The sequence below is a fragment of the Euprymna scolopes genome, chromosome 26, assembly GCF_053919585.1.
Source record: "Euprymna scolopes isolate OS-2025 chromosome 26, ASM5391958v1, whole genome shotgun sequence".
Taxonomy (NCBI): Eukaryota; Metazoa; Mollusca; class Cephalopoda; order Sepiida; family Sepiolidae; genus Euprymna; species Euprymna scolopes.
This window is the reverse complement of record NC_136507.1, coordinates 80,977,545-80,990,044: the sequence shown is the minus strand read 5'-3', so window position 1 is coordinate 80,990,044 and position 12,500 is coordinate 80,977,545. Positions and strand designations below refer to the sequence as shown.

Sequence of the window (12,500 nt, the reverse complement as noted above, 5' to 3'; positions counted from 1 at the left end):
GATGAAGGCGATTTTGATATTGCTTAGTCTTTTGAAGCATTTCTCACACAGAAAGTTGTCGAGATACTTGAAAAAGTGGTAATCAGTAGGTGAGAGGTATGAAGAGTATGGCGGATGAGGCAGTGTTTCATAGCCCAATTCATTCAACTTCTGCAGAGTCGGTTTAGCAAATGTTGGCTAATGCTGGGCGTTGTTGTTGAAGTTTATAATGCATTTCATCAATTTATTGACAATACTTCACCGTCGTAATAGTTTCGCCTGCATAAAAAAACTGTAATGAATGAGACCGGTCGCAGACCACGAATCAGTCAGCATGACCTTCTTTTGGTGTTACTCTGGTTTCGGGAAATGTCGATTTTGCGGTGGTGGGTTGTTGTTTCTGTGCAGTTCTAGGAGGTCCACCCTCCCAGGCTTTGACTTCTCTCTTTAAGTTTATTAATTTATTGCTATTCGCCTGAGGCGCCCTGACCGGGAAATGCCGACCTGGCTATCCAGGCATTTTTTTGCATGTCAGAGTGCTCCCCCCCCCTTCTGGTGAGGGAGGGGGGCGCTGACTTCCCAATCCCACTTTCCGACCCGTTTACTGTTACAGTTCTTGGAGTGGAAGAGAACTATATACCCTATCTCCATGCGCTTTTTTTTTTTTTTTTTTTTTTTTTTTTTGTCTTTTTGCTTAAACGTCAGAATTAGTGTACATAGGAAAAAGTCGTAACACAAGTTTAGTGAAGTGTTTACTATACGTAAGTTTTTTTTCTTCTTCTTCTTACTGATTATGTAGGCCAGTAAAGAAACGTCAGCGGACGATGCTGTTGTTGTCGTTGTGTGTGACCGAGGTGTGACGCAGCAGCGACTGCTAGTTTGAAGGCCGGAAAAAAAAAGAAGAAAAACAAAAAGATAAAACAAACGAAAAAAAAAAAAAAAAAAAAAAAACACGTACCCATACGCATACAAACACATACACACACACGCGCGCACCTGACGGATGATATAACAACGCAACAATCTTTTACTTAGATTAAGGTGCAACAAAAATTAAGAAAACAATACCATATCTACAGTAGGTGTTTCTTCATTTGTTTGTCGTCCTTTTTATAAGTTGTAAAACTTGTTAAAAAAAAAATGTGACATTCCTCTACTGTTTCGCGTGTGACGTATTGATTTTCGACCTCAAGTTATTCGTCGACGGAAGCGGTTGAAGCGATGAAGAAAACAGATTCAGATGTGAATCTGCCGGTGCGCACCGACCGATTCCAACCATTATACTTTTCCAGTGGGGAGATATAAAGGATTTTCCAGGATACTTGTCCGCCCGGAAAACACGTTTTCGCAATCAACAGGTGGTTGTTAATAACATATACATACGGAGTGCTGCACTGCTGCACACACACACACACACACACACACACACACACACACACACACACACCCGTGGATCAGTACCGAAATTTTCGTTCGTTTCATTAGAACTGGTTACCAGGAGTATAATTCTTTTTTACAGAGTAAAATATATATAAAAAAGATTATTTTAAAAAAAAAAGGAATTTATTTAAAAGACCCCCCCCCCCAAAAAAAAAAAAAAATCGGCCATATTTTTTAACAAATTAACAAAAAAAAAAAAAAAGAAAAGAAATCATCGCATGGATTTAACGTCACATTTTTTTTTTCAAAAACGTCCTTAGAAATTATCCCGGATTAAAATTTAAAACTGTCTTTTTTTCTTTTTTTTATATAAATAAGTCACTACTAATCGAGATCAAAAACCACTCGAGGATAAGTATTAATGAGAAAGAATGATTATCAGTTCAAAAAACTGTTACGAGTAGATTGAAAATAATCATTTTAATAGAATAAATAAAGTTTGATTACTTATGGCGGATAGTTTATGTTAGGTATTTCTTGACATTACATTTAAAGACGACCATGTTGTAGTCTGCAGGGAAGTTTTTTTGTTTACTTTTTTAAAGTATAAAAAAAATGTAAAGATCAAAATTAGCAAAAGTATAAGTTTTAGAAAACAAACAAACATATATTATTTACACATTTCAGATTGATATCTTCATTTTGGTTGTTGTGTGCACAACACCATTTCGACCGTTATACTCTCCTGGCTTCTTGGGTAGTTATTGATGTTACGATTTTTGATGTTTTACTCAGATGCATTTTATTTCAAATAATTAGGATCAGTCATCGGTCAGAACACTTCAAAGCTATCCCTTGTAATTTTGGACTTACAGATATAAAATCAGTCGATTTGTTTCTTTTATATTCGATCTGAAGCTAGCAAGGCTATCAAGCATTACACGTCCACACACACACACACACACACACACACACACACACACACATATATATAATAGTAATTTATAAACTCTGCCTCACTCTCTCTGTCGCTCCTTTTTCTCTGTATATATATATTTATAAATTACTAACTGTATATATATATATATATATATATATATATTTATAAATTACTAACTAGCTCTACCTACGTATTGAGCACTTTTGAAGTAAATACTTAAAGTTTACGCATAAATCTATACTTTCGTATATTAATTTTACGTGAGTAAATGAAGTAGTTATATATATAATATATATATATAATATATATATAATATATATATATATATATTAATGTATAATCGGTTAAAATAGTTTGCTTGAAGCATTGTTTGATGTGTATATAGAAAGAAATTGAAGTTATTTCAGCTTGAGTTTATCAGTTACACTTTTGCATTGTTCTGCCTTCTATAAACACTCTCCACACACACACACACACATATATATATATATATATATATATATATATATATATATATATATATATATATATATAGAGAGAGAGAGAGAGAGAGAGAGAGAGAGAGATAATATCAGTAAAGTATAAAAAAGTTATTTAATTTTTAACATTATTAATCTTAAGTGAATATATATATATATATATATATATATATATGCATGATATAATCTTGCTTAACTGATGTATAATGAGTATGAATCAAATTCAATGTAAATCTGAAATATTTGAATTTTCAAATGGGACTATTTGTACGAAAACCTTTTCATAATACACCAAAGAAACGGAAATTTGGAAGATATTTTTTAATTGATGCCTAATGCCTATTGTCAAAAAATTCGCAGAAATTGGAGGTTTTATCTGATTTTTTTACAACCACCCAACCCACTTTTTATTTATCCAATTGCATATTTGCATAAAAGTAGATATAACACGCGTTTGCCCCCCTCCCTTATGACTAGTAGCTGCGTTCCAAAATTCATAATGATCATTTAATTGGGAAAACATATTGATAAACAAACTCTCTGCCTCACTCTCTCTGTCTCTCCTTTTCTCTCTGTATATATATATATATATATATATATATATATATATATATATATATATATTACAACACAAAGAACTCGTTGATTATTATTATTATTATTATTATTATTATTATTATTATTATTATTATTATTATTATTATTATTATTATTGCCAAATAATAAAAACAATATATAAAATTATCAACATTGTTGGGGGAAAAGGATTTTGAAAAAAAATTATTATTCAGAATTCTGAGTAAAATCAGACACACAATAGGACAAGACAAAGTTGATACCAGTCTTAATCAGAGCACTTAGCTAAATGTCCAAGGGGGTCGAGTATTATTTAAAGGCAAATACAATGTCGCAAAGATGCGTTATTTAGAGGAACGCCGAACGGCTTATACTATTCGGAAAAATGCTTTGTGTCTCGGGTTGTCAAGAGTTGACGGAAGATACAAACTATAAATGAACAGGTTTATTGACAAGTATGTCGGATAATAAAAATACGAATACTAGTTTAGAGTGCAATGTATTTATTTTAAAAGTTTGCTGTTTTGGTCGACGGGAGAAACCACTTTGATTCAGGAACAATTAATTATAAAAGGAAAATAAATTTTCTGACTGAATCAAAAATGAACGACATATGAGCGTACTTGGTAATTATATATATTTGATAGGAGTATCATTTTTTTAAGAAAACATAAATTAGGGAGAGTTAGATATAAATAAAAAATATATATATAAATTATATTTGATAGAGGTATAAATATAAACTAGGGAGAGTTAAATATAAATAAAAAGAAAGGAGAGGATAGTTTCATTTGAGAACAATTTTTGTAAATAATCAATTTTAGAAAATTACAGTTTATAGACTCTAGGGGGAAAAAACGAAATATGAGCGTAGTTGGTAATCATATATATATTTGTCAGAGGTATAATATATATTTTTTAAAGAAAACAAACATTAGTGTGAATTAAATATAAATGTTTTAAAAAGTAGAAGGGAAGAGATTGAGTCAAAGAAAATGATGGCGGACAAAAAAAACCTTCTGAATGTGACGCACTTACGATCGACAAAATCTTCAAGTTTAAACGACCTATCGCATAAGAAACATTATGCGCCGATTGCCCCGCCACGGACACTTTCAAAGGATTCTAATGATAGTTCCGTGTCAGCATCCAGCGATGGAGATCTAACAGCGAATAACAGACATTCCGATTCAATTCTAGAAGATAGCTACGGAAAAGCAATACTTGCATCGGTGGATGATAGCAAAATCCATTCTCTTGGCGTAATCGGAGACATCATAAGTTTACTAAAAAAGTCTCCAAAATTTGCCCGGAAACAATTCCAGGATTCTAATAGTTCCAGGACGGAATTTGTTATCTTACCAGTGGATTTATACCGTAATTGTGAGTTTGAGGTAAGTAATGAAATATTGGCGCTTCTTCGTTTTAACACCGAAATTCAAAATGCGAAAATATTGAATTTCAAGTAAAATCCTACTACTAAGTGTCATGTCTAATCTACTGAATTGTCATGTCGCAGAAATGAAGCATATTTAAAAATTACGAAAAACGATAATGTAGAACATTATTTATTAATGAAAATCGGTTTTGAAGACAATTAGCGAAAATCGAGTTTTGCTAAAAAAAAAAAAAAAGCAAAAACAAACAACAAAAACAATAATAAAAAAAATACAGGGAGTTCAAACCGTAACAAGGGAGATAAATATTTTCTGAATAATTTTCGCTAATTTTCTTCGAAAACTGTTTTCCAATAATAATTAATTTTCTACCTTATCGTTTTATCATAATTCTTGGATATGTTCATTACTGCAACATAACAAGTAGATGCCATTGGTTTTATTTGAAATTCAATAATTTGATTTTTGAATTTTGCTTTTATAATGAGGGAGAGTCGAAATATCTCTTTCATTTAAATTTTAAAAATTTATTTTCATACTAATACATTTATTTTCTTACTAAGGCCAAAAGACACTCAAAGATTAGATGTGGGTTAGTGAGATTGTCAGTTGTACAACGAACAACACTATGAGACGATTGAAAACGATAGACGGAATCGTCAAAATTTGAGAGGACATTTCTACGAGTATTTGTTTACATAATACTTGAAGACGACCATGTTGTAGTCTGCAGGGAAGCAGCCCCACGGTAAAGTGTTCCACAGATAGGAAGTCTTTGGAAAGAAACTTTGTTCATGGAAATTCTGTTTCGTTTGCTTTTATAATTATGCACTACATTTACCATAAGCGTCCACCGAAATTACCCCAAGTTTAACGAAGTTTAAAACAAGTAAAAGCAATAATGATTATTTATTTATTAATAATGAAGCAAACTTATCAAGGCCAAAAAGCTAATCGAGGATAAGGGCTAACGAAATGGAATGATTGGCGATTGAAAGATGGAGATGAGGAAAAGATTGAAAATCATCAATTTTTTTTTATACTGATGAATTTCCATTTACGTGATTTTTGGAATATAATATTGAATATAATATCGAAAGCACTTCGTATTAAGGCCAAAAACACTCAAGTATCAGGTTGGTTGGTCGGTTGATTGGTTTTTTGGTTTTCGTTTTACGGCATATCAACCCTCTTCAGGTTATTTAATGCCGAATCCAGTGATTTTGAAGAAAATTTTTTTTTAATAGAATATATTTCTTTTTTTCAAGTCAGTTTCTATTCAACCCATAATTGAGACCCTAACTCCGAGTCAGAGTGGACCTAGGAGCAATGGCAATTAAAGGGTGGTTCCACACTCCCCAAAGCCTGGGGCCTCATCGTCGGATATAGTTTAAGGTCATGTCCAGGACCTCAAGTATCAAGGTTGATAATATTGTCAGCCAACGACGAACAACACGATGAGTCAAAGAAATAAACGCATATCCATAATACATATAATAATCCATTTAATAATTATAAGAAACGTTCTCAACCACTAGTAGCCATAGCTAATCGTATGATTATCTGAAAGTATTTCGTTCAAACTTCCCGGCTTAACGTTCACAGGGAACATGAATCGGAACAGATATATTGAGGGCATTGCCAAGACTGCTGCAAATTAAGTGGGCTCTTTCTACTGTGCTAGAAAGTTACTTACACCTGAGAGTATTCTGACGGTCTACATGGCCACCATTCGTTCATGCATCGAGTATTGTTGCCACATTTGGGCTGGTAGTCTCTCACTCTTAGACAGGGTTCAAAAGAGAGTCGCCGAATAAAGAAGAGTTCAGTAGTGTTTACGATATCAATACACGAGTTCTGAAGCAAATAACGGAAGAAAAATTTCTGAATGTGAGTCACGATCTTTAAGTTTAAACGATTGAACACATAAGAAAGATAATGCGCTGATTATGCAGGCGACATTGGCGTGCACATTCGTGTCTACATGAAATCTATTATTGCATCCAGTGACGATGCCAACATCCATTCGTTTGGTGCATTTTGGGAATTTGATTTGGTTAGGTTTTTTTGTTTTACGGCATATCAACCCTTTCGGGTTATTTAATGCCAAAATCCAGTTATTTATGGAAACACTTCTATGCTTCAAGTTCTTTATATCTTCAAATATTTATTTATAGAGTTTGGTTTGGTTGTTTTGTTTTACGGCACATCAACTCTTTACAGCTTATTTAAGAGGGAAAAGGGTTACAGTATTGATGGTTGGTACATTTTAAGTTAGGAAACCAGTCAGAAAGTGGGGGAGATAATAAGAGAAAGGGGGAATAGGAAGAAGAAAAAGGGGGGAAGGTGGATTGTTGTTTTTGGTTTTCGTTTTACAGAACGTAATTAAGTTTTGCAAAAGAAAAACAAAAAGCATCAATGTTAGATGCATTTCGTTTTAGGAAGCCAATAACTTCAGACAGCCTGATCTGATAACACCAGTGGGGAATTTGAAAACTGAATAAATCTTCCAAATATGTCCGCAAACAATCCCAGGAATCTAATGATTCCAAGATGGAATTTGTTATTTTACCAATAGATTTGTATTGTAATTGTAAGCTTGAGGTAAATAATGAAACAAGTTTTTTATTTTGATACTAATCAGTAACGCCAAAAAGCCACTCGAGGATCAGTACAACATAGCGCAGACGACTGCATGCAAATCCATGCGAAATGATCGGTAAATAAAAAAAGACTATGAAAGGGAGAAAGAGGATGATCACAAGAGAGACGTGAAGCACAGAACGAGATCACGTTCGAGATCACGTTCGAGGTCACATGAATAACGTTCAAGAGTTACGATCACATGCGTGACATCAATGCCGTAACAATGATAAAAATAAATGTTGTTGGACAACAACAAAAAAAAGTGAGTTGAAATCCTTTTCTCTTCCTGGTCTCCTTTGCGACTGAGGCTACAACGCGTGTTGGTTCCCGGACAACGTTACATATGAGTTATAGAGATTTTCAGTCGGATGATGAACAACGCCACAAGAGAATTGAAAAAGACGGACAAAATTTGATGGCTAAAGAGGATAGTGCAACAAGTATTTGTTGACATCGGACTTGAATATGATCATGCTGGTAAGCAGTCCTGTGGAAATGTGTTCCATAGATACGAAGTTCTTAGAAATATACTGTACATGAAAAGAAAAATCTGTCAACAAATATGAATTAAAAAAATGAATCCAGGACAACACCGGGTAGGCACATCTAGTAAAACATATAATTAATTAAATATGTGCTGAAAATTGCATTAAAATAACGTATTGGTTTGTATACAATAAGTAATCTCTCATATACTGATAATGTTTTGTTGCAACATATTTCTCCAGATATATATATATATGTACTAGCAGGTAGATCCGACGTTGCCCGGGATTGAATGCTGATCAACGTTTCGCACTCCTATATTTTTTATTGAATCGTTGAACTCGCCCATTTTTCAATCAAATCGATTGATTGCCTGCTCTAGTTGAGGAATCATCACAGGGCACCAGGAGGAAGCTTCACATGCTTCCCCGCAGTGACTTAGTCCTAGTACATTGTACCTATTTACTATGCCTCCCCACGGGACAGAGTTAGACACCAGGGTCGTTTTTTTAACGTGGAGAAAAGGTACAAAAATTAAAATTGTCTCAGTCGTGAAGGATTTCTCCTCCGCCGAAAGAGAACAAGAAATGGAAGTGCAGCATCTGAAGAACAGATACTACACTTTGTTCTTGACCAAAAAGCCAAGAGTACATTGTAGTCTACATTGCACTGTAGAGAACTTACTGTTGGTTTTATAAACTTTTATATATATATATAATGGCTTGAATTAAAGTTTAAAAAGCAAAGTCAAGTATTACTCTTCAATTGCGCCCTAAACAGAAAAATTCATTTCGAACGCGCCCCTGTCATATCAAAGAACCTACTGTTGATTTTATATATGGGGCATTTTGGCTTGTGTGGTAATAAAACTTCTCAAATGCACTTGTGATGCTAGACTGTGTAAGGTGTTAATTTTTTGTCAAAATCGCCTGTTCTTTCTTTTATCTCATTATTTCGATTATCAGTTATCGATTACCGATTATCGATACTTGTTGAAGGCATTACAATGCAATACCTATCTAAGAACACTACCAGACACATAAAGTACTTTCGTGTGATATGTATTAAAAATCGGCCCAGCTGTTTTCGAGTCAATAGGAAACGAACTTACACAGACACACAAACATACACACAAAGTTCCTTTTACATAAGTAGAGTAGAGCAGAGTAGATAGATAGATAGATAGATAGAAGGATAGAAGTATATATATATATATATATATATATATATATATATATATATATATATATATATTAATGAAAACAAAGGGATGTAGTGTTTACCTGATATACACAATGGTAAACCTCAAACTAATATAAATAACAGTATTTATATAGATCCCACCCGAATTAAAAAATCATTTAAAATATGATAGAAAATAAAATAGAAACGATCGTATATTTGTTCTGTTTAAATCCTTATACTAATTTTATTTATCTCACCCGACTTTACAATAGCTCTGTTTGATCTATATATTCAACCATTGAGCTGATATTTATAATTGCAGCATTTGTAGTGCTCTATTATCTATATTTTGACTTTACCTATATTTACTACATGTTAGTTATTCTATTTCAAACCTTTACCCTATTCTTTGGCTTAAGTAGGGTATGAACGTAAAATATTAAAACAAATACATTGAAGACATTGCCAAGGCTGCTGCAAAGAAAGTAGGCTCTCTCTACCGTGCTAGAAATTTACTCACACCTGAGAGTATCCTATATCTCTACAAAGCAACATTTCACCCATACGTTAGGGCTTTTTTTTTGGGTTTTTTTACAAGGTGGTCACCACTTATCAAGGCTCGGAAGCCACTCGGGGATAAGGGTTATTGCGTGTATAGTACGTTAATGTTGAGATTTGATAAAGTGTCTTACTTAAGGGGGCGGTTCATCAGGAATTTGTTTATGTTAGACTTGAAGACATCCAAATTGTAGTCAGATGGGAAACAGGCAGACGGAACAGAGTTCCACAGGCGTGCACTTCTAAGAAAGAAGCTTTGTTCATGGAATCTACGTTTTGGTTTTGGCACAAATAAAGAGTGGGAAAAATTTTTGACAGTGGTTTCAGCTAGACAGGTGTTTTTCGTGAAAGATCGGCGAGGGGGGACCAGGAATTGGAGCTCAGACGAGCACCTGCCATGGAAGTAACGATAAAACAAAAACAGGCTTGCAACGTCTCTCCTGTGGGAGAGGGGTTGCAGGGAAGAGAAAAGGGCATCCCCCACTAAGCCACAAAGCCTATTTTGTACTCTGTTAAGGCAGGATAGAGTGTGTTTAGCAGCTCCTACTCAGATGTGGCAACAATACTCCATCCTTGGACGTACTTGGCTTTTATATAAATAGAGAATTGCATCAGCAGTGAGATATCTTCTGGAGCGGTAGAAGGATCCTATCATTTTTCCAGCGACCTTGGCAATAAACTTGATGTATGTGTTCCATTTCATGTCAGGAGTAAACGTCAAGCCAAGAAGCTTATCAAAGCATGGTGCTTTCCCTAGTCGAGAGCCATCCAATTATATTGATGCCAGATGCGGATCAGAGCATTGATGATGTAAAGATAGAAGTTTGGTTTTAGATGCATTAAAAGTAATCAGCCACCTCTTCCCCCACTGTACTACACGCTCAAGATCTGAGGAGAGAGAATCAGAGAGAACTTTGTCATTTACGCCCTTTGATGTGTTGCCATAGATGGTCATGTCATCAGCATAGATGTCAACGAATGATTTAAGTATATGTTTAGGGAGATCATTGATGTAGATCAGGAAGAGAGTTGGTCCCAGGATGGACCCCTGAGGGACTGCAGCATTAATACTGAGGGCCTCTGATTTCTGCCCATCAATCACTACTCTTATGAGCCTATCAGAGAGAAATGATTTAATGATCGCGAAAACATTTCCAGTTATACCGTAGCTAGAAATCTTGTGAAGTAGGCCCTTATGGCATACTTTATCGAAGGCTTTTGATATGTCAAGAGCAATTGCCCTAGAGAGGAAGCCTTTGTCAAGAGATTCACTAATCCTATGGGATATAACCGTTAGCACGTCTGCTGTAGATCTAGCAGAACAGAAATCATATTGTATAAGAAGGTTATTTCTTCTGAGGTGGTTGACTACTTCTCTATTTAATATGGATTCCAGCAACTTACTCATGACACACAGGAGACTTATTGGTTTGTACTGAGAGAGAGACGACTTATCACCTGAATTCTTAAATACAGGGCATACTGATGAGGTTTTCCAGGGTGTAGGGAAACACTTCTCTTTAAGACAATGCTTAAACAGTTTTGTAAGTATGGGGGCAAGTTCTGGTTGAAGCTTTTTCAGCACTATAATTGGAATACCATTAAGGCCAGTTGCTTTACTGGAATCAAGGTTCTTGATTAGCTTAGCTACCTCACGCACAGATATTTGTATGTTGCATAGCGTGTTGTCTGTTATAGGAGGACATACGGGGAGTTGATGATCTTCATCACATAGGGTAGAATTAGCTGCAAAGTTCTTGGCAAATAGTTTGGCCTTGGCTGACGAGATGACCTCAGGTCTATTGATGATGGTGGGGGTAGAATGCACACTTCTGTTCAGGATCTAAACAGGATTATCCATTTCAAACGCACCTCTGTCTTATAAAAGAACCTACTGTTGAATTTATAGGCCGGGCCCTTCTGTTTGTGTGGTGATAAAACTTCTCAAATGCACTTGTGATGTTATCAGGGGACATTCTTGATTCTTGAGAACTTCGACTGAAGTAAAATGAAACAAAAAGAAAGTTGGAATTTTAAATCGGTAAAAAAACTTTTGCACCAAACTTAAACAAAAACAAGAAAAAAATTTGTTGGTGTACTTCAGCTGGCGACTATATTCACGAGTAAAAATGCCTGAGCAAAGAACAATGAGAAAGACAGAAATTGCTCCTCTCTTCCGCCCATAAAATAATTCCTGACAAACAAATGTTTCTTTTTTAAAATGGAAAAAAATCCCATTTAATGCATCAGTGGCTGACTATGAGGACAACATCAGACGATACATTTTATTTTATTCAACAAAACACAGACTATTGTTATTTTCAAAGACTTTTTTGTTGTTCACTTTCTACATTTACAATAATAAAAAAATTCTTTTAATAGTCAGAATAAAAAAATATTCAGTATAATCTACACACACATATATCATCAGAATCGTCGTAAGACGTCTTTTTTTTTTTTTAGTTCATATCACTGCACTGTTGAAACAGAAGCTGTAGTCAGCCTACAACCAATGGCGGAAACCCTAGAGAGAGACCTCCAGTCTGTAGTGTAATTGGTACATAAATGTAACGTTCAATATTGCCAAGACTAAGCTCATTTCATTCAATAATTACCAAAAACCTTCTCCACCATCAATAGCTATGGCAAAATTTACACTATCAGAAAATTCTTTGTTCAAACTCTTCGGCTTAATGATCACAGGGAACATGAGTTGAAACAGATACATGAAGAGTATTGCCAATGCTGCTGTGAAGAAGGTGGGCTCTCTCTCTCTCTCTCTCTCTCTCTCTCTCTCTCTCTCTCTCTCTACCATGCTAGAAAGTTAATTACGCCTGAAAGTACCCTGTAATTCTGGAGCAACTAAAGAATAAG

At 34.7% G+C, this 12,500-nt stretch overlaps 1 protein-coding gene across 2 annotated transcripts in view; it reads left to right on the top strand.

The window, feature by feature from the left end:
- The window catches only part of LOC145248219 (uncharacterized), a 501,013-nt gene that overhangs the window by 304,875 nt on the left and 183,638 nt on the right, over nucleotides 1-12,500 (top strand). Inside the window, exon 1 of one of the 2 annotated variants that reach the window (XM_080110086.1) lies at nucleotides 4,209-4,748. The exons of the other annotated variant lie outside the window; for it this stretch is intronic. Within the exon in view, the coding sequence (XP_079966212.1) occupies nucleotides 4,350-4,748 (399 nt within the window). The 5' untranslated portion in view covers nucleotides 4,209-4,349. Of the gene's footprint in view, nucleotides 1-4,208; nucleotides 4,749-12,500 lie in introns of those variants that run through there. 2 annotated transcript variants of the gene reach the window in all.